The 22,153-nt window shown below is 43.5% G+C and overlaps 3 protein-coding genes across 6 annotated transcripts; 1 reads left to right on the top strand and 2 right to left on the bottom strand.

Annotated features, from left to right (window-relative positions):
• The first annotated feature begins 2,883 nt into the window (after positions 1 to 2,883).
• micu2 (mitochondrial calcium uptake 2) lies at positions 2,884 to 5,947 on the top strand. Of its 2 annotated transcripts, none has more exons than XM_049742024.1 (12): positions 2,884 to 3,171; positions 3,462 to 3,591; positions 3,673 to 3,704; positions 3,779 to 3,854; positions 3,943 to 3,990; positions 4,109 to 4,191; positions 4,586 to 4,639; positions 4,712 to 4,809; positions 4,890 to 5,061; positions 5,128 to 5,236; positions 5,323 to 5,480; positions 5,657 to 5,947. In XM_049742024.1, exons 1-12 carry the CDS (start codon positions 2,977 to 2,979, stop codon positions 5,744 to 5,746), a joined length of 1,245 nt encoding a protein of 414 aa, XP_049597981.1. In that variant the 5' UTR covers positions 2,884 to 2,976; the 3' UTR covers positions 5,747 to 5,947. The 2 variants fall into 2 exon arrangements, with proteins under 2 accessions (XP_049597981.1, XP_049597980.1); XM_049742023.1 differs by having other exon boundaries at positions 5,645 to 5,947.
• Positions 5,948 to 10,597: 4,650 nt separating this feature from the next.
• Positions 10,598 to 13,751, bottom strand: LOC125982472 (interferon regulatory factor 2-binding protein 1). 2 transcript variants are annotated; one of them, XM_049743032.2, is made up of 3 exons: positions 13,641 to 13,751; positions 11,664 to 13,454; positions 10,598 to 11,533 (listed from the first exon to the last, which is right to left on the bottom strand). In XM_049743032.2, exon 2 carries the CDS (start codon positions 13,407 to 13,409, stop codon positions 11,691 to 11,693), a length of 1,719 nt encoding a protein of 572 aa, XP_049598989.1. In that variant the 5' UTR covers positions 13,410 to 13,454; positions 13,641 to 13,751; the 3' UTR covers positions 10,598 to 11,533; positions 11,664 to 11,690. The 2 variants fall into 2 exon arrangements, with proteins under 2 accessions (XP_049598989.1, XP_049598988.1); XM_049743031.2 differs by having other exon boundaries at positions 11,664 to 13,748.
• Positions 13,752 to 14,138: 387 nt separating this feature from the next.
• hnrnpl (heterogeneous nuclear ribonucleoprotein L) lies at positions 14,139 to 22,110 on the bottom strand. 2 transcript variants are annotated; one of them, XM_049743033.1, is made up of 14 exons: positions 21,697 to 22,110; positions 21,130 to 21,248; positions 20,805 to 21,042; positions 20,646 to 20,731; positions 20,418 to 20,514; positions 20,273 to 20,345; positions 16,837 to 16,872; positions 16,539 to 16,607; positions 16,215 to 16,462; positions 16,013 to 16,134; positions 15,741 to 15,942; positions 15,237 to 15,294; positions 14,713 to 14,808; positions 14,139 to 14,632 (listed from the first exon to the last, which is right to left on the bottom strand). In XM_049743033.1, the coding sequence occupies exons 1-14, from the start codon at positions 21,778 to 21,780 to the stop codon at positions 14,571 to 14,573; spliced, it is 1,590 nt and encodes a 529-aa protein (XP_049598990.1). In that variant the 5' UTR covers positions 21,781 to 22,110; the 3' UTR covers positions 14,139 to 14,570. The 2 variants fall into 2 exon arrangements, with proteins under 2 accessions (XP_049598990.1, XP_049598991.1); XM_049743034.1 differs by lacking the exon at positions 16,837 to 16,872.
• Positions 22,111 to 22,153: the final 43 nt, after the last annotated feature.

Raw genomic sequence — 22,153 nt, 5'->3', positions numbered from 1 at the left:
TGGTTAACGTCATTGCCTCTAACACGGTGGAACCATGGTTCGGGACCCGACCTTACCCACGGGCTGTGCTTTGTCGATTTTCTCTCACTTCTGCATAAAGTGTGTGACTTTCTTTTTTTTTTTTGAAGACAGGTTTCAGTCTTGCCTGTCGGAAAGGTGGGCGTGGTCAAGCCAATTTCAGTTGCGCTGTGATTGGTCAGACTGAATTTGGGCAGAGGTAGGAGGCGGGCAAAGTGGCACTTAGGCACTTTTCAGTCTTGAGGTGCAACCGCCCGCGCGTGAAGTGGCCTGTCACGTGGTACGCTAGTGTGCAAAGCACCATTGGACGAGCAGGCGAGGAAGATTTGAATTGACGGATGTGACGTCATGTCTTCGGGTGAATTGGGGACAGGTGTGCTCAAGGGAAGTTGTCAAATACCGGTGCAATCACCCGCGCAGCGGGCCGTTTCTCAGGTAAGCTAACATGCTAGGAAATGTTTGTCGTTCATTGGCGTTTCTCACGACGGACGCCTTGTTTGTTTGTTGCAGGATTCAAGGCGAGTTATCAAATGCAGGCGCCACCGACCGTGTGGCGGTTTCTCGGGTAAGCTATCAAATGTTTGTCGTTCATTGCCGTTTCTCACGACGGACGCCTTGTTTGTTTGATGCAAACAAATATCTTGAAAATCTTTAAACACTCGTCCCGGCCACCGCGACTGTCGTTTTGCCGCTACAGTATTTCAAATCTCTTTGGCGTTTTGTTTCGTCAAATTAACAATGTTGCATTACATATAGTGTGCTATTTCCGTGTTATGCAAACTGATGAATGTGACGAATTTGTTACGTCATGTTCAAACCTATTCCAAGATGGCGCCCGCCCGCCTTCCGTTATGCGAGCGTGATTTTCTCCCGTTTAGTCGACTGCTCGATTCATGCCGACATTTTTGAGTGAGTTGATGGATGATAAAATTAAATGATTATAATTCGGATACTTTTGTAATTATTATAACTCATTACAATATACTGATAATTGTATACATATTTTAAATATAAAACTGGAGTTGGTATGTGTAATAGTTGCAAAAATATCATGCCATTGCCACTCTACTCAATGTCTATAATTGTAACTCCCAGATGCAGAGCATATAGTATGGTATGATATTGTATGGTATTGTATTGTATGTATTGTATTGTATGCATTGTGTGTATGGTAGCGTATGGCAGTGTATTGTATGTGTTCTAAGTCTACCCATCCACCCATCCATCCATCCATCCATCCATCCATCCACCCACCCACCCAATCCATCCATCCACCCACCCACCCACTCCATCCATCCACCCACCCACTCCATCCATCCACCCAATCCATCCATCCATCCATCCACCCATCCATCCACCCATCCATCCAGCAACCCAGCCATCCACCGCTCATCCGGAGGTCGGATTGCGGCGGCAGCAGCTTTAGGAGGGACTCCCAGACTTCCCTCTCTCCAGCCACTTCATCCAGCTCAACCCAGGAAATCCCAAGATTTGTATGTATTGTTTGTTTTGTTGTGTTTTTTGTTTTGTTTTTTTTGTTTTGTTTGTATTGTATTGTATGTATTGTATTGTATGGTATTGTATTGTATGTATTGTATTGTATGTTTTTTTGTTTTTGTTTTTTTGTTTTGTTTTGTTTTTAGTGTTTAGTTTAGTGTTTAGTTTAGTGTTTTAGTTTAGTGTTTAGTTTAGTGTTTAGTTTTGTGTTTAGTGTTTAGTTTAGTGTTTAGTTTAGTTTAGTGTTTAGTTTAGTTTAGTGTTTAGTTTAGTGTTTAGTTTAGTGTTTAGTTTAGTGTTTAGTGTTTAGTCTTTAGTTTAGTGTTTAGTTTAGTGTTTAGTTTAGTGTTTAGTTTAGTGTTTAGTTTAGTGTTTAGTTTAGTGTTTAGTTTAGTGTTTAGTTTAGTGTTGTGTTTAGTGTTTAGTTTAGTGTTGTGTTTAGTGTTTAGTGTTGTGTTTAGTGTTGTGTTTAGTGTTTAGTTTAGTGTTGTGTTTAGTGTTTAGTTTAGTGTTGTGTTTAGTGTTTAGTTTAGTGTTTAGTTTAGTGTTTAGTTTAGTGTTTAGTTTAGTGTTTAGTTTAGTGTTTAGTGTTTAGTTTAGTGTTGTGTTTAGTGTTGTGTTTTTAGTTTAGTGTTTAGTTTAGTGTTTAGTTTAGTGTTTAGTTTAGTGTTTAGTTTAGTGTTTGTTTAGTTTAGTGTTTAGTTTAGTGTTTAGTTTAGTGTTTAGTTTAGTTGATTTTCTGTCACTTCTGCATAAAGTTTGTGACTTTTTTTTTTTTTTTTCATTTTGCTTGTTAAATACTGCTTCTGCGCTTTGATTGGTCAGACTGAATTTGGGCTGGGTAGGAGGTGGGCAAAGTGGCACTTAGGTTTTTGAAGGCACTTTTCAGTCTTGAGGTGAACGTTGGTTGCTCTTTTGTCACTGCTATGGACACGAGTCTTTGGTCGAGTGGTTAACGTCATTGCCTCTTACACGATGGAACCATGGTTCGGGACCCGACCTTGCCCACGGGCTGTACTTTGTCGATTTTCTCTCACTTCTGCATAAAGTTTGTGACTTGTTTTTTTTTTTTTTTTCATTTTGCTTTTTTAATACTGCTTCATGATTCGCTGAGGTATCAAGAAGTGAGTGATTCACTCACTGAGTGATTCGTTTATTGGTGATTCACAATTCGTTCGTGAACGGGAAGTTACGTCACTGACTCGTAAAGTCCCTCCTCCATCTAACGCTCACTGGCGCTGCTGATTGGCTGATTTTCTTCTTCCTTGATGTTTTATGGCGAGGTAGCATCAGCTTCAATGAGTATTACTGCCACCTACTGGTTGAAGTTATATATGAAAGGAAAAAAAGAACGAATCACTTTAGGAAGTGATTCGTTCACTCTCGTTCACTGAAAAGATTCTTTCTCTTTGAACGAATCGTTCACTCACGAGCCAACACTACGCCCAACCCAGAGAGAAAATGGCCTTCGTTGGAAAAGTTACCTTCTTGTTGAGGAACGCTGTCAGGGGGTCGCGTTCTTATAGTTCTTTTCGAGCTTTAACATGGCGCCGAGCTGTCGTCTGTGGCACAGCCGTCGCAACTGGGTTCATAGGTTACCAATACCACGTAAACAAAAGCATTCCTCTCGCCGTCGTTCACGCGGAAGAGCAAAAGGTGAGTGTCATGGACGGACGCAAATTGTTGTGCATAATAATGCATGACCTGTTTTAAATGACTGTTGCATACTTCTATTGTGCATCGCTTGTGACAACGTCAAAGTCCGTATTAAAAGGACTAACGCGATTGTTAACCCTTTTACGTTCCAAAGTAGCGACCCTCCCTCCTTTGTTGTGGTAACAGGATCATGTTTGGTGTGTGCGTCAAAGCTTGTTGGACACACAACATACAAGTTCAAATAATACTAATAGTTGAAATAATACGTGAACATTTTGGCGTGATTTCAGGAGACCGCAGCCCCCCAAATGTCAGGCCGAAAGAGGCGTTTCATCCAGTTTGCCTCAATTGTCTATCAGGAAGAGCCCTACATGACACCGAGAGACTTCCTCTACTCGGTCATGCTGGAGAATGTTGATCGTAAGCTTGCATTTATTGATGTTACACTTTACAAAACAATAAACCACATATTTATTATTGGTATTTTTCCCCGTGCTGTAGGAAAGCTCCAGAAGAGAGTCTTAACAAAAAAGGTAAGTGGAGTTTCCCCACTTTGGGTGGGTAGCTAAGTAAGTTCAGGGATAAAAACTGTCTGACATCTTTGTAGGAAGTGGAACGGATGACAGTCGCTGCTTCCAAAGCTTGGCCTGGCAATACTTTGTTCAGACTTTGGGGAGACAACGGTAAGCTGAATAGGCTTCTTGCCCGAATGTACTTCTATTATTTGATTGTATTTTTCATTTAGAATTGTGACATGTTGTCATTATGCAGGTTTGATATCCTACACAGAATACCTGTTCTTGCTGACTATTCTGACAAGTAAGTAAATGACTAAAACACCGCCTGAACCGTCATTTTATGCTAATCACGATTTCCTCAAGATATTTTCAATGATACATTCTAATGACTCAGCTTATCTGCTGCTTTGTGTTTGCAGAGCCACGCACGGGATTTCACATCGCGTTCAAAATGCTCGACGTGGATGGCAACGAGCATGTGGACAAAAAGGAGTTTATGAAGGTAAAACAAAATGGCAGTTGTACTACAACGTGTATTTTAATAGTCTTCCTCACAAGTGGATTTTTTTTTGTGGGCTTAAATGTCACACGCTGCTTGATGCTGCCGCAGTTGGAAGGTGAGGGGACCACAACTATTCCAGGTCCCATTTGCATCTGTGTAGCATGACTCAGCAGTTCTCTTTAGTGCATTCCTTTCAATATTCCCGTGTCCTGCGTAAGCATGTGAATTCTTCACTTGACTTCCTCTGTAAGCCTTTCTTTTTTTGCAGTTGTACAAAGAGACTGCTTTCCAAGATTAGAAGTGCATGTTTTCTTTTTTTCCTCTTCAGCAGCTAGTATGATTTGATTTCGTTTTTGAAAGCGAGTCATCATTTTTTTTTTTTTTTTTTTTTCAGCTTAAGAAAATCATTGGAAACAGTAAAAGGAACATTTCAAAGGATGACACAGAGGTGAAATTTTTATTTATTTATTTATTTATTTTCCAAAAATTGTTGATGTACTAAAATGTTGGACTCTTGCAGATAGCAATTGAGGACAGTGACCAAGTGAACACGACGCTGCAGGCTTACTTTTTTGGAAAGAACGGGCAAAACAAGCTACAGTATCAACAATTTCAAAAGTAATGGGACACCCACTCACTTTGCTTGATACACTGTCAGAGTTCTGTTAGCGATCCGGAACGCTTTGTCCATCTCTTAGGTTCATGGAGGACCTACAGGCTGAGGTTCAGGAGATGGAGTTCCTGCAGTTCTCCAAAGGAATGGATACCATGCGGCGGGAGGACTTTGCAGAGTGGCTGCTCCATTATACCAATGAGGAAGACAATGAGGTCTACTGGGAAAACATGAGGAAGAGGATCCCTGCTGGTCAGGTACGCTCGCAGCCGAATTGGTCTCTCTTTGGCTGTCAATTGCAACATACTCATTGCCCTCTGCAGAGCATCACATTTGAGGAGTTCAAAGCCTTCTGCCTGTTCACAAACAACCTGGAGGATTTTGCTTTTTCCATGAAGATGATCAGTGAAGCCAACCGTCCTGTGGGAATGGGTAAAGATCACTTGTCCAGCTAGAAGACACAGCAAGGGAGATGATGGCCATTTTTTTTCTTTTTTTTCCCCATCTTCTGAAAACAGCCCAGTTCAAGCGGGCCGTAAGGATAGCCACAGGCCACGACCTGTCTGAGAACGTGTTGGACACTGTGTTTAAGCTCTTTGACATGGACGGCGACAACTGCTTGAGCCACAAAGAATTCATCGGAGTGATGAAGGACAGAGTGCTGCGTGGGCTCAAGGTAGGTTCCCATGCTCTAGAAAAAAGAAGTCACGACCACGTTAAATAACACACATTGATACGTTGAATATCAGAGTCCGAAGACTTATATTCTTATCCTCTTTGCTAGTCGACGTGGCATTTTCCAAGAGTTCTTGCTTTGTTTTATGTGATAAACATATACAGGTGCATCCACAGAATGGCATCTCTGGCTACTGGAAATGTGTGAAGCGCGAGACCCTGAAGGGAGCTAAGGAAGCGCTGGAAAATGGCAGATGTCCTATCTGAGCGTCGGATCCAGCGGGCATTCGTGTGAAAGCCACCATGAGTGATTGCGTCGTCACTGAGCACACACAAAAGAAAACTATGAGTACAATATCCTGTGTTTCAAGAGCGAATTTTGTAACAGTGTCGTTTCAGATTTGATCTGCTTGGTGTTTACACATTTATACTTCAACAATACAGTCTTGCAATAAATAAATCAATTCAGTACAGTGTTTGTTTTGAGTGAACGTGTTATAATGGGCTTCGGCGTACTGGAGCCTATCCCAGCGGTCATCCGGCACGAGGCGAGAGACACCATCAAGCCGTTGCCAGTGCTCCATCAGCCTACCGTGCATGTGCCTGGAGAAAACCCATGCATGGGGAGAACATGCCAACTCCACACAGGGAGGGCCCGAGGTGGAATCCAAAGACAACTTTTTAAACTGTGAGGCAGATGTACATGCATCTATACGCCGAAATATTGTTATCCAATATATCTACTGCAATTTCACATTAGATTGCTGGTTTGAAATTTACTTTTGATATTATTTGTAGTATTATTTTTAAATAAACATTTATCTTAAAACTTTGGTGTTTTATTCCTTGTTTTTACATTCGCCAATTAAAACATAATTAGACGTCATAGATCAAATAGCTAACTCTAACCCTTGTAAAACATATTGGAACGCGGCCACTCGAGGACTGGAGCTTGACACCTGTGACCTTTGACCATGATATTTCCCTAATAAAGTGGCCTGTTATTAGGTACACTTGAAAATGGCGGTGTACCTAATGGAGTGTCCGTGTGATTCCCTCGTTAAGCGCAGGTGCGTGAAAACTTTTAGCTCCTTTTGAACGTGAAAGAAGCTAAAAGTTTTCACGCACCTGCGCTTAACGAGGCTCACTTGGAAAACATGTTGGAACGCGGCCCCGAGGACTAGAGCTTGACACCTCTGACCTTTGACCATGATATTTCCCTAATAAAGTGGCCTGTTATTAGGTACACTTGAAAATGGCGGTGTACCTAATGGAGTGTCCATGTGATTCCCTCGTTAAGCGCAGGTGCGTGAAAACTTTTAGCTCATTTTGAACGTGAAAGAAGCTAAAAGTTTTCACGCACCTGCGCTTAACGAGGCTCACTTGGAAAACATGTTGGAACGCGGCCCCGAAGACTAGAGCTTGACACCTGTGACCTTTGACAATGATATTTCCCTAATAAAGTGGCCTGTTATTAGGTACACTTGAAAATGGCGGTGTACCTAATGGAGTGTCCATGTGATTCCCTCGTTAAGCGCAGGTGCGTGAAAACTTTTAGCTCATTTTGAACGTGAAAGAAGCTAAAAGTTTTCACGCACCTGCGCTTAACGAGGCTCACTTGGAAAACATGTTGGAACGCGGCCCCGAAGACTAGAGCTTGAAACCTGTGACCTTTGACCATGATAATTCCCTAATAAAGTGGCCTGTTATTAGGTACACTTGAAAATGGCGGTGTACCTAATGGAGTGTCCGTGTGATTCCCTCGTTAAGCGCAGGTGCGTGAAAACTTTTAGCTCATTTTGAACGTGAAAGAAGCTAAAAGTTTTCACGCACCTGCGCTTAACGAGGGTCACTTGGAAAACATGTTGGAACGCGGCCCCGAAGACTAGAGCTTGAAACCTGTGACCTTTGACCATGATATTTCCCTAATAAAGTGGCCTGTTATTAGGTACACTTGAAAATGGTGGTGTACCTAATGGAGTGTCCATGTGATTCCCTCGTTAAGCGCAGGTGCGTGAAAACTTTTAGCTCCTTTTGAACGTGAAAGAAGCTAAAAGTTTTCACGCACCTGCGCTTAACGAGGTTCACTTGGAAAACATGTTGGAACGCGGCCCCGAGGACTAGAGCTTGAAACCTGTGACCTTTGACCATGATATTTCCCTAATAAAGTGGCCTGTTATTAGGTACACTTGAAAATGGTGGTGTACCTAATGGAGTGTCCATGTGATTCCCTCGTTAAGCGCAGGTGCGTGAAAACTTTTAGCTCCTTTTGAACGTGAAAGAAGCTAAAAGTTTTCACGCACCTGCGCTTAACGAGGCTCACTTGGAAAACATGTTGGAACGCGGCCCCGAAGACTAGAGCTTGACACCTGTGACCTTTGACAATGATATTTCCCTAATAAAGTGGCCTGTTATTAGGTACACTTGAAAATGGCGGTGTACCTAATGGAGTGTCCATGTGATTCCCTCGTTAAGCGCAGGTGCGTGAAAACTTTTAGCTCATTTTGAACGTGAAAGAAGCTAAAAGTTTTCACGCACCTGCGCTTAACGAGGCTCACTTGGAAAACATGTTGGAACGCGGCCCCGAAGACTAGAGCTTGAAACCTGTGACCTTTGACCATGATAATTCCCTAATAAAGTGGCCTGTTATTAGGTACACTTGAAAATGGCGGTGTACCTAATGGAGTGTCCGTGTGATTCCCTCGTTAAGCGCAGGTGCGTGAAAACTTTTAGCTCATTTTGAACGTGAAAGAAGCTAAAAGTTTTCACGCACCTGCGCTTAACGAGGGTCACTTGGAAAACATGTTGGAACGCGGCCCCGAAGACTAGAGCTTGAAACCTGTGACCTTTGACCATGATATTTCCCTAATAAAGTGGCCTGTTATTAGGTACACTTGAAAATGGTGGTGTACCTAATGGAGTGTCCATGTGATTCCCTCGTTAAGCGCAGGTGCGTGAAAACTTTTAGCTCCTTTTGAACGTGAAAGAAGCTAAAAGTTTTCACGCACCTGCGCTTAACGAGGTTCACTTGGAAAACATGTTGGAACGCGGCCCCGAGGACTAGAGCTTGAAACCTGTGACCTTTGACCATGATATTTCCCTAATAAAGTGGCCTGTTATTAGGTACACTTGAAAATGGTGGTGTACCTAATGGAGTGTCCATGTGATTCCCTCGTTAAGCGCAGGTGCGTGAAAACTTTTAGCTCCTTTTGAACGTGAAAGAAGCTAAAAGTTTTCACGCACCTGCGCTTAACGAGGCTCACTTGGAAAACATGTTGGAACGCGGCCCCGAAGACTAGAGCTTGACACCTGTGACCTTTGACAATGATATTTCCCTAATAAAGTGGCCTGTTATTAGGTACACTTGAAAATGGCGGTGTACCTAATGGAGTGTCCATGTGATTCCCTCGTTAAGCGCAGGTGCGTGAAAACTTTTAGCTCATTTTGAACGTGAAAGAAGCTAAAAGTTTTCACGCACCTGCGCTTAACGAGGCTCACTTGGAAAACATGTTGGAACGCGGCCCCGAAGACTAGAGCTTGAAACCTGTGACCTTTGACCATGATAATTCCCTAATAAAGTGGCCTGTTATTAGGTACACTTGAAAATGGCGGTGTACCTAATGGAGTGTCCGTGTGATTCCCTCGTTAAGCGCAGGTGCGTGAAAACTTTTAGCTCATTTTGAACGTGAAAGAAGCTAAAAGTTTTCACGCACCTGCGCTTAACGAGGGTCACTTGGAAAACATGTTGGAACGCGGCCCCGAAGACTAGAGCTTGAAACCTGTGACCTTTGACCATGATATTTCCCTAATAAAGTGGCCTGTTATTAGGTACACTTGAAAATGGTGGTGTACCTAATGGAGTGTCCATGTGATTCCCTCGTTAAGCGCAGGTGCGTGAAAACTTTTAGCTCCTTTTGAACGTGAAAGAAGCTAAAAGTTTTCACGCACCTGCGCTTAACGAGGTTCACTTGGAAAACATGTTGGAACGCGGCCCCGAGGACTAGAGCTTGAAACCTGTGACCTTTGACCATGATATTTCCCTAATAAAGTGGCCTGTTATTAGGTACACTTGAAAATGGTGGTGTACCTAATGGAGTGTCCATGTGATTCCCTCGTTAAGCGCAGGTGCGTGAAAACTTTTAGCTCCTTTTGAACGTGAAAGAAGCTAAAAGTTTTCACGCACCTGCGCTTAACGAGGCTCACTTGGAAAACATGTTGGAACGCGGCCCCGAAGACTAGAGCTTGACACCTGTGACCTTTGACAATGATATTTCCCTAATAAAGTGGCCTGTTATTAGGTACACTTGAAAATGGCGGTGTACCTAATGGAGTGTCCATGTGATTCCCTCGTTAAGCGCAGGTGCGTGAAAACTTTTAGCTCATTTTGAACGTGAAAGAAGCTAAAAGTTTTCACGCACCTGCGCTTAACGAGGCTCACTTGGAAAACATGTTGGAACGCGGCCCCGAAGACTAGAGCTTGAAACCTGTGACCTTTGACCATGATATTTCCCTAATAAAGTGGCCTGTTATTAGGTACACTTGAAAATGGTGGTGTACCTAATGGAGTGTCCATGTGATTCCCTCGTTAAGCGCAGGTGCGTGAAAACTTTTAGCTCCTTTTGAACGTGAAAGAAGCTAAAAGTTTTCACGCACCTGCGCTTAACGAGGCTCACTTGGAAAACATGTTGGAACGCGGCCCCGAGGACTAGAGCTTGAACCAGTGACCTTTGACCATGATATTTCCCTAATAAAGTGGCCTGTTATTAGGTACACTTGAAAATGGTGGTGTACCTAATGGAGTGTCCATGTGATTCCCTCGTTAAGCGCAGGTGCGTGAAAACTTTTAGCTCCTTTTGAACGTGAAAGAAGCTAAAAGTTTTCACGCACCTGCGCTTAACGAGGTTCACTTGGAAAACATGTTGGAACGCGGCCCCGAGGACTAGAGCTTGACAACTGTGACCTTTGACCATATTTCCCTAATAAAGTGGCATGTTATTAGATACCTAATTTTAATACAGATTGCCAAACGGTGCCACTACTTGGTTGGTGTTTGTATTGTAATTAGCATTATGTTAATAAAAGTAAAGCGGTAAGAAAAATCACAAAGGAGACAAATACTGTGGGTTTTGTTTGGTATTTATTGAATAAAGTTTGTAAAAAAACGTTTGTCTGAGCATCTGTTGCACTTTTTAAACAGAAATGAACAGTAAACAACAGCCAGGCAGCAATTCAACTACTGTAATTTGCAATTTACTGTATAATTCATCCACTGAGATCACAAGTATGTTGTTAACCTTTGAAAATGGTGGTGCTAATTCTTGTCAAATTTTGCGAAGGTAAATAAAGCTTCACTCTGTGAAAGAAATGAGTGAGTGGTGGCATGGTTCTAAGTACATACAACATACAACCACTAAAATAAAAAATGTGAGTGGTGGCATGGTTCTAAGTACATACAACATACAACCAGTAAAATAAAAAAATGACACTTGAGTATGATGCCATCTTTGGTCTTCTTACTATAAACAAAGCATAAATGAATGAAATTTGAATTGTATCAAAAATAGAAATTACAGCCATATTGAAAGGAAATTCATATATCTGACAGACAGACCTACACGAACAGAATGAGATTACATCAATCCAATCCTTGGCTTTAAAAAAGAAAAAATTCTTTTGAGAACATGTTTGACATTCGTTTGTGTGTGTGTGTGTGTGTGTGTGTGTGTGTGTGTGTGTGTGTGTGTGTGTGTGTGTGTGTGTGTGGAGCTTATATCGGTCAAACGAACAGTATCAATGTGATCCATCTGTATTTGCCAATATTATAAACAAACAGGGAGGGGAGGGGCTCTTGTTTAATTTGATAAAAATGGGTGTGCTTTCTATTGTAGACTTTGAAAGTGGCTTGATGAAGTCTTGTGTCCTTTAAGCCAACAGTCTCATCATCCTCTTAGACGCGGGAGCTCTTGGGTCCTGAGAGGCACATGTTGAACTGCAGAGAGGGCAGACTCTGCTGGATGCGGTAGGGAAGTGCTTTGGAATCATCGTCAACAGCCACTACAGAAACAAGGTAGGACAGGACAGGAACGTTCATGTGATGATGGATAGAAAATCTAACTTCTACACCGGCATAAAGCCTACGCAAAGCATGGAAGGACAGAAAAAAAAAAAAAAATAGTGGTCATACCATTGCTCAGAGGACGGCGAGGCGATGTCACGGGTCATTCTCCTTCTTTACTGTCACGTCTCCGTCCCCAGCCAGAATAGTGGAGATCTCGCCCTGCATGAAGGCCCAGGGCACGGTGGACCCGGCCAGGGGACAGCGCTCTCCGCTCGGGCAGTACACCTCTCCTCCTTGGCCCTGGCTGCGGATGAAGCCTCTGGTGCAAGGAAAGCAAAACTTGTGGTGCGGTACCGAGGGACACTGGACAAAATGGGTGTCCTCCAGGCGCTCTCGGCAGAGGGTGCAGCAGAGCAGGGCGCCCTGGCTCCCGCCGGTGGTCGACTCGCTGCCGGCGCCGCCAGTGCTGCTGCTCAGGCCCACAGACGCCTGAGAAACTGAGGTGGAGGCGGCTGCGGCGGCGCCGGAGGGGCTGCTGGTGGCCGTGCGTCCGGCCCCGGAGGAGTGGGCCGAGGACATGCCGGGGCTGTCTCTGGCCACCTGGCCGGAGCTCAGGCTGTCGGCGACACCCATAAGCGCAGACATGGGCGAAGGCTGGCTGTGTAAACGAGGGGGGCCGTCCGGAGGGGCGGCCATTCCCGAAAGAGGTTCCATGCCCGGGTAAGCGCCTCTGGACCACACCTCTCTGGACGGGTGATCGGGTCTTCCTTCGCTCTCGCCGTTCTCAGAGCCCGGAGAGGCCTTGCGGCGACGAGTTGCGCTCTTGGCCGGGACGGAGCGGGCGGCCACCGCCACGGGCGGGCCGGCATCGGGCTGCGGAAGAACCTCGGGGATGGGCGGCTCCTTAAACATGCGCACGCCGTCGTTTAAAAGCTCCGACAGTCCCCTCCAGTCTCCGCTCCCTTGTCGCTTTTCGTATTCCACGTAGCGCAAGCCAGAGTTCACCGCTTTACCGGCATCCTTGGCGGAGTCGCGGAACATCTGCCTGACAAGGTCCGGAAGTCCAGAAAAGATCAGCCCCGAGCCAACGGGGTACTCCACAAAAAGCTTGAGCTCGAACTCTGGATTGGCGCTGGCGTCAAAAGCCAGAACCCGGCCCATCAGATTGTGGTCTTTCCTGAAGCGCACAGTAAAGGGCACACAGGTGCTTAAAGCCAGGAGAACATCCCGAACAACTTTTGGTTTGTTGGGCCAGCCTTCCACCTTGCTGCGCGCTACCTCGTTGAGTTCAGCCATCATTTCGCTGCTCCTCCACGCCGCTGGGTCGATGCTCACCAAAGCAGACGTGCTCGCTCCCACGCCCAGAGCCACAGCCTGTCTTCTTGCAGCGTCGCTCATGATGGGGCCAGCTGAGACGGCAATAGGAGCGGCCCCCGTCCTGGAGCCCGATATTGGCGCTAGGAGCCCATGTGGGGACGCGACTAAGCCCTGAGCAATCAACGCATGGGATATCGTCCCGTGGAGACTCGGGACAGCGCTGGCCATCGCCCTGCGAGTGTTGGGGCTCTGTCGGCTGCTTTCTGATAACGCCACATCCTCCGCTCTGTGCAGACCATTAGGGAGGCGAGAAGATGCACCGTACTCACCCCTACCCCTGTCGAGACGCTCTCCATGCGGACGCCCGGCTTCCATGGATCCGGTCGAGCTGGGCTTGCCCTGCTGTGGGCCAGGAGACCTGCCCTCCAAAACTCCATGCGTGCTCTTCAGTTGTCTGGCTGTTTCAATGAGGAGTTCGATGCGATCCGCGCCGTCGTAGTTAACGCATCCCCGGCATACGGCTTCGCTAAACTCCCACAACATGGCCCAGGGCATCTTGGGTAGATCGCAGAGGTAGCACCATTGGCGTCTCGAGGAGGGCTGCGATGTGGAGGACATGTTGTTTACAGGCCCTCGACCAAACTTTCTTTGCTAGGCCTAAACCTTGCGATCAACGTTGGCGACGATTCTCCCTTCTTCGACCGCAGCTCACCACATAGCGCACATTTTCAAATGATCGTCTAGCGAAAAGTAGCTCAATAGACCACTGTATTCGAGCACATTTACTTGTTTGCAACGTCTTCTTTCTTGATTTGGTCGCGTCGATCCGTGCAGAGGGAAGTAAAATCTCACAGGACACCGGAAACACCTACGTACTTTGCGGCCCGGGGCATCATGGGAGTTGGAGGCTTTTCAGCTCCTCTAAATTGACCGAAACTGAAATCTTCAATATGACTAACATCGAGGCAATTGAGGATTTAACTATAGTTTAATACACGGTATTGTAATCACATACCCAAATTCGAATGCAACTCGTAGGTGTGGCCATTTAACAGAAAAAGAGACAGGGGTCAGAAATTCAATCAGAAACTGTTTCCTCACAGTACAATTCAAATTTTCATATCGTCATGCACTAGATTTTTCTATCAAAAAATTCATGCACAATTCAAATATTGAAGAAAAAAAATCCCATTTGAGATATTGATTACATGTATTGTGTTACTGTACTGTATAGTCAAAATTGTTCAGACTTGTCTGCACTCATTAGGTCACAGCTCACTCCTACAATGTTTCCACATTCTTTATTTAGTCTTAAAATGTTCACAGTACCTATTAACTAAATGTTAAGTGATCATTTGCACAAGAGGATCCCAACCAAACAACAGTCATGTTTAGATTTTTTTTTTTTTTTTTAAAATCACATAGCTGCAATTTGCTCATTACACAGCTTGCCAATAAATACATTATATGGTTGTTGACCTCGCACAGTAAAATCCCTTCCATTTCAAAACAAAAGGCTGGGTTGACATCGAAAGATTTCAGATTGGGGGCTTGATACATTGCAAAGAAGAAATACTGTCATCACAAAAATATCATAAAACACAACATTCCTATTTATGTCAATAATGAGTGAATGTTTTAATAGGACATAAGAACAGAACTACATTAGAGTTTATGAAAAGAAATAAAATGTGACATTGTTTGAAGCGGTTGTATTTAGCTGCTGGCATGATGGGTGGTTGAGAAACATAACTTCAAAGTGTAAGGGTAAGGCCCACCTAGAAAAAGAAAAGGGCAAAAGCATTGTACACATTCCTTGAGAAGCTCAAGATAATGAATGATGTGTGGAAATCCTTACTGGGGTTTTTCATCTGGTGATGGTTCATCATTGCCAGGGCTTCCATGGCATCATTCACGGATTCCCACTCAAGCAAACCTGATGAACTTCGCTCACCTGTCGTGCCACACAAGACAAATGATTTCATGGAAACACCAAACTCAAAGCTGTGATCATTTCTTTTCATTTCATTTCTGACATATTAGCGTACAAAAACACTGTTAGGCTTTGTGTTCTTTTGGATTGATGTTGGACATCTTTTGATTCAAACCTTTGGCTGTATATGAGCTCGTATGCCTTTCAAGAATGAACAATAGTGTTGCAGTCGAGTGGAATCCTTGCATCGCCAGCGCCGTTATTTTGAAAACAAATAGCGTTTTGGTTTTTCGTTCAATAGCGCAACCGCTTCGGAACACTTGAGATTGGTTGGAAACCCAAATATGTTGACTAATGAACAGTATTTGAATCTCATTATGAGTGAGCTGGCGCTGCAAAATTCCATTCCTTAACACAAAAAACATTTTCTACTCGTGGTCTTTACTCACTCTTCCCACTGAAAAGTTTCACACTTGAAGGGCTCTTAACTCCTAATTCATCGCAGATCTAGAAGAGGAAAACATAGCTCAGTGAAAATGAAACCAATACCACCTTGTAGTACTTTGTTAGAGAGGATAAAAAAAAACGTACCCTTTTTTTTGTGATGTAAAAAAAATAAAATAAAAAAATGAGCCCAAGTTAAACATGTCAATACGTGTACATTGTTAATGTGATCGATGGCTTGTACAAGAAAGAAAAAAAATCTTTATGGCTCTGTTCACACTGCGGCTACATACATCAGATTTTTTTCATGCAGTGTGAAGAGTACTATTCGGACTTTTCCCGAATCCGAGTTGGGCCGCTATTCTATAAATATTGTATTGTTCAGATCACAGTTTACATCAAAGGTTGAAAACGTTTTGAAATGATTTCATGGTTGTTGGTTTTTTTCCATCACAAAAACCTGCCATTTACTAAGGCTAGACATTTTTTAGCCTTGTGGCTTTTCTGACCTGGTTGAAGATCTCCTCAGAGATGTCAGGCTGTGCGTTAAAAAAATGTAGAACATTGGTGGGGTGTTGGATTCGGTTCTTGGCTGCCTGCTCTGGTGAGGTGAAGCGGTTGTTGCGAGAACCATGGAAGTCTTTGAAGCTACTGCTGTTGTCTTCCAACTGGTAGCTCTGTCCCGGCACGATAGCCTGCTGCTTGGACACACTACCGTGCAAAAGCAATCGATTAGTACCTGGATCATAATAAGGCCTCACTTTTTTTTTATCACCCTTACCAGACGTTGAGTTTCTGTCCAAAAAGGAAGTTGTTGTTAAGATGGGAGATAGCCCTGTCCACAGAATAGCAGTCCCCCATCTCCACCATTGCAGCTCCAGGTTTGCTCTTCATGAACTTAACCTGCAGGAAAAGGAGATATGCAGGTGACAACATGCCGACAACCTGTCTTTGAACCAATTTTGAAAAGGAGCATTCCTCACCCTCTCCACATTCCCATAGAGGCAGAAGATGTTAAAGACCTTATCAGCATTAATCTTTGACGGCTCAAGACCGTATACCATAAGTACGGGCGAGTCCGCATGAGGGCCGTACTCGGGGGGCGGTGGCCCGTATCCGGCGCCGTAGCGCTGGTTACCACGGCCTCGTCCGCCCATACCGGGTCCCATGCGGTGGGAAGGAGGCCCGTAGCTGTCATCGCTGTAGCCATGATAGCTTCCCTGAGGGCCACCTTTATGGTAAAAAGAGAAAACCAAACAAATGACCCCGTGCACCATTCCTTAAATTGCAATAAAACAAAATAATACCATAATCAGGTGGGTGGTCCCCGAGAAGAGCAGGCTGCCTTTGGCGTTTGTTTGGATTTGCATTTGGGTCTACGTAGGGTACAGTCAAAAATAGCAATTCAAAGAGCTTGTCGACAACATATCGTGCTGGAAAAATGACATTGGTGACTGTGTGTTATGGGACAAGGTGACAGGCATGCAACTTGCATCTTAATTGTTGACCGACCGACCGACGGACGGACGGTATGATTTCGGAAGCCAACTATGACATAATGGAGATTTTTTTGTTAGTGCTACCCTAGTTCAAACACAAACACACCTTGTGAATTGTTCCAATTGCCTTCACCGTCAGCATCTGTGCAGGTACACATATACATGTCAAATAAAAAAGAACAACCAGGGGGGTGGACACATTTGATACACATGGATAATTACAATCAAATAAAATTAGAAGTGTGCAACAGTTTGCATAACAAAACAGTCCATGTGACCACAAAACAACATTTTGGTATGCAGCAGTTGTAATGACAAGAACTGTGATCACCATGTTATGTACTTTAACCACAATACAGCACAGTCATTCATTTGCTCTCTGACATGAAAACGATTTTCTTAATTTCATTAAAAAAAAAAAACAGAAATGTCACAATTACACTAGTCAACAGCAAATTTTAATGTCTCTAAACATTATTGTGATTCCAAAAAATGTCTTTACATTTACTGTGGCACATCAGGTTTGTGAGATGATTTCATTTTTGACCTAGAAAAGCTTGTGCGTCAAACAGATTTTACCATGTGTTGTATATAATAGCTAGGACGCCATGAAGGGAAGAATGCCACCTAACAATGTTTAAACATCACAGTACTAAATATACTGCATATATTATTATTATTATTACAATGAAAACCTGATGTGCTTGAAAAATAAGAGAAAAAAATTCTAGAAACATTTATTTGCATCTCCGTTTAAAAAAAAAAAAAAGACTCAATAAAAATTGTTGACCAGTGTTGACCACATTATCCAATCCAACTCGAGCTGCATCATACATTCATTAAAATATATTTGAGCTGCTACCGCTGCCATCAGCTTTTTTTTTTGGTACAGCAACTTGACTAAACAAGCGCAAATTTGAACATTGGTCCACTGTAGAAGTCAGTTTTTAACAATTACATCAACTTGTCACTGAGCAGTACTTACAGCACCATACATGAAGTATTGGACACAGTGGATAGGTAGGTAGGTAGATAGGGGGTAGTCTTCAGCAAAGGACGCTTACCCTCCAAGCTCAACTCCTTTCCAATTTCCTTTTTTTTTTCTTCTTCACGTCTTCCTTCTTTGCATCCCCACCACCAAAGATAAGTACATCCACACATCCATGCTTGGTTTTTGCTTTTCATTTTTTCAAAGTTGCTATGACAAGCATCTCTAGCTTACCGTGGTGACCACAAAGCAGGATTAGTGCATCATTTGAGAGTGGGCTGTCTGTCCACAGACACACTGAGCCAAACCTGCATCACACGGGAGGTGTTAAAGGCATCACTGTGGGCCAGTGCAGGGGGAGAAGAAGAAAGAAAAAAAAAAAAAAAAAGGAAAATGAAACAGAACAGCACAGAAGGGAAACAGGTGGGAAGGTAAAGGGGGAAAAACAGAATACCAGTCCAAAAATGCTGCGCTTTGGAAGAGGATTTGTAATCTGTTTGCATCTGTGTTCTTATGCCTGCTGAATGTTTCATGCTTGTGTCTTCATTGGATATTTCTTCTGGTATAAAAATGGCCACTGACTTTGTTTTGGTTTAATGGCGGTCGGTCACTTGTAGAAAAAGGGAAGAGTGCTCGTTGCTTGTATATCTGCATGATGATGTGCTGTGATGGCCGTTCCGCACTGTATGCGGTCGTGGGTCGTAGTGTCTGTCGCGTGTTCGTTCGTTCGCTCGCACAGGAAGGTGGGGAGGCGTGCTGCGTTATTGTTTCGACAAGACGCCGGGGCCTCTTTTGTGTCATCTGTTCCCTTGAGTGTTTGAAAACTCCTTTGTGGATCCCTGTTGTAGTGTTACAGAAGGACTAGCCCGAGGGCCCCCCCCCGGCCGGGGCTAGGAAGTGCGTCCGGCAACAACCAATCAATGTGCTGTGTCAAAAGTGGTTGCTCCTCAAGGTTCTGAAGATGTGCTGTGCTGGAAAACCAGATGATGGTGGTGGTGGTGGTAGATGCTTATCAACAAGATGGCGCTGTGTCGGCTATAGGTGGTGTTTGCGTGGCCTTTGAATATTTCTGATTGTCCATCACCCCCAAAATAAAATGAATCATTCTCTTGTAGTGGAGATAGAGGTGATGAAGTACTGCCTTGAGGTTGTGTTCCAGTGTTTGTTGTCCCACTGTGTCCAATGTATCCCAATGACTTATGGCTTCGGGTGCCGATGTATTGTCGCTGTCGAGGTTGTTGTGGCTTTGGCAGCATGTGTCTGCTTGGGAAATGAGGTCAGTCTGTATATGGCTTTGCATGGCCAGAACATGAGGAGTACCTCGAAAGGCAGCACAAATGTTACAATAGACAAGTTCATTTGATTGAGGGTTGTTGTTTTTTTTTTTTTCTTCAGCCAAACTTGCTTGATTGTAGCCAGTTTTAGAAATGTAGCGACTCAATTGAAACAACACATGGAAGTGCTACCTTAAAGGGGATCTCGAGATTAATATTTTCTCTGCAAAAATATATTCTGATTAAAAAAAAAAAAAAACAATCTGCCACTCCACATTAATCACGTCAGAACACGGTGTTTAGACTAGCGTGGGCACATCGAATATGTTATTGCAAAGAAAATACCTTCAATTCCTGTTGAAACACCTGACAGCAAGGCATATATTTGAACAGTGTGTCTAATACGTTAAAATAATACCAAACATCCCAGGAAAGGATATATTTTTTTAAAAAGGTTATGTGCTTCATTTTCAGATTTACTATCGTGTACATGAGTGCACTTTGAACAAAAATTTAATATGACTTCAGCCTGCTGTAATTTTATTTCACACGAGACTTTTTCCAAATCTCACTTAAGCGTTGAATAATTCAAAACGCTAAGAGTGCGCTTGCTCTATCAATCGCTCTTTACGAGAGCAACGCAACAGTATTGATTCAAATGCTTTATGACTGCTTCAATCAAGAACACTGGCCGTAGTGGCCGCTTTATTACTTAGTCAAATTAAAAATCAACCACATTCAAAATGAATATCATGCCAATGTGAACACAATACTTTGACTTCGGCAAACTAGGATTAAAGTCCTGAGATCAGAGTCCATTTTGTAAATGATGTGTTTCATTTAACAATGACTAAAATCTCCAATATGTTTGACAGTATCTAGTGGACCGGAAATGTTCCGCTGTGCAGCTGTGTCATTCATGCTCTCGAGGGAATGTGGGACCTAAGAGGTGAATGGTAAACTTGTGCATGATGCTGTGACTAGAGTGCACTGGTCTTTCCTCATGCATAGGACAAAACAATTGGCTGCCAATCAGGTTACCCCTCATGCCCTTAACCGTGTGGCTGCTGCTGCTGCTGTGTAGCAAGAAAATGCATTCAACTGTGATTGTACCAGGGGAATAATGCCTTGGAAAAAGAATAAGCATGGCGAGCGAGCGAGCGAGTGGAGGAAATCAATAGCGATCAAAGGCAATATTCCCATAGTAAAGAAACCTAACATTTAGTGACATGAAAGATAAAGAGGAAGTAGAAAGGGGGAAGGGATGCTAACAAACCTACCTTGGCCACTCAAGTTAGGATTTGTGTAGTCCCATGTGTCCTGGTCATTCTTGAAGACATTTAGGCGTGCTGGCTGTGGATTGAGTTACAAAAGAAAGCCCAAGAGTAAATGTTTGTACAAATGATGGCATGATCCGTCTTATACCTTGGCATATTCAATCTTCAGCGTGCAGCAACCAGAATAGATGTCTGCTCCATTGAGCGAGGCTTTGGCCCTCTGGGCACTCTGGACAGAGTCAAATGTAGCAACTGTTAAGGTGACCTTTCTTTTTTGAAGCAGATTCATAGTCATTCCTGAGCTTTCTATTTGTAATATATTTTTTTTTTTTTAAACAGCACAATACATATTGTCCACAATAACAAAAAAGGATATTCAACCATGGCCTGAACGCCATTCTTTCTGAAGATGACGATCCGCTGAACAGGCCCGCAGTTGTTACATATGGTGTACAACACGTCCTGTACAAGTCAATTGGAACAATCAAATACCATTACAAATATACTTTCTCTCCAAACTTCAAGTTCAGTTTACCGTGGTGATTGGGTAGATAGGGTTGATGATGGTGAGTAGCAACACGTTGTTCACACTCCGCGTGTCGTCCGAGTCTCCTGGCCGGGAGATCTTTTGGCTCGTGGAATAGTTGATGAAGGCAGGGTGACCTCCAATGTAAACCTGGTTCTCTGCTGCATATGTAACAGCAGAAGAGGATCCATTCATGTCCTCATACTCCACTAAGGCCTGGCGCTTCTTGGGCATCATTACCACAGAACTATGACAAGGAGGTAAAAATCCATCTTGGTAAGGAAATAATGAATGAAACAACCTTCAAAGCCAAAATGTGCTAGTGGATGAATACCTGACCGTCCCAAACTCTTGCAAGGCTTCCACCAAATCAGTCTCCACAATACCATCAACCAAGCCCCTGATGTGCACCACCGGGGAGGGTAAAGGTTTATGGGGATCATCGTAGCTTTCCTGAAAATAATGTCATCGCAAAGATGCTCGTAAACAACGAGCGAAGCAATGTGGCAAATAAACCCATCTCTACCAGAATAAATGACACGCACCCAAATTGGGTCTTTGAATGAAAAGTGTATTGAGGTTAGCTCAAACCATTAGCAATTATTAACAGTTGACTTCGACGTTAACGGGAGGGGAAGAAGCAATTCGATTTGGAATTTTAGGGATATAACAATGTTTTAACTTTGACGGCTCGTCTACTAAATTATCTACAACTCTCAGGAAAAAGACTAGTTGGAAAAGGCTAACAATCGTGATCACATTTGTGTTTGCTTAACCGCTAGCTTCTTGGCTACTGAAGCGCATGAAGGTTTTGTAACGATATACATGTGTCGAAATCCACATGTCGTGAAATAAACAAGTGCGTTAACAATGAAATAATGCAACAAGAAGGCACGTCTACCGTTGTCATCCCTCCGTCCTCAGTTTTCTGTCGTTTTGTTGCTCTGCCTCCTTCTCCGTAGAAGCGACCCGCAGTAGCAGCCATGTTGTCCTGCCCCTTGTGCCAGATTAATGATGCATTCAAAATCAATGGGACAGCGCAACTTTACGTTTCAAACGTGCGAACTTTCGCAGGAATTTGATGAGGCTACAGCAAACGATTTAAGAACTATGTATTTGAAAAAGAAGGAAACACATTTTTTTTAAATCCTTGCAAAGAACCACTGAGATCACGTTTTAACATTGAAGACAATCTGTGCTCTTTTTGTAACAATGGCATTGAACCAACTGACCATATGTACATTAGCAAAAAAAAATCACATAACGTTTAGTGTCACTTTCAAAAACAGGAATGTGGAGATCCCTGCAAATAATCGATCGAAGAGCTCATATAAAGGCTCGTTTTACGTTTTTTCGAC

This window comes from Syngnathus scovelli, chromosome 15, assembly GCF_024217435.2.
Source record: "Syngnathus scovelli strain Florida chromosome 15, RoL_Ssco_1.2, whole genome shotgun sequence".
Lineage (NCBI taxonomy): Eukaryota > Metazoa > Chordata > Actinopteri > Syngnathiformes > Syngnathidae > Syngnathus > Syngnathus scovelli.
This window is presented reverse-complemented; position numbering and strand designations above follow the sequence as displayed.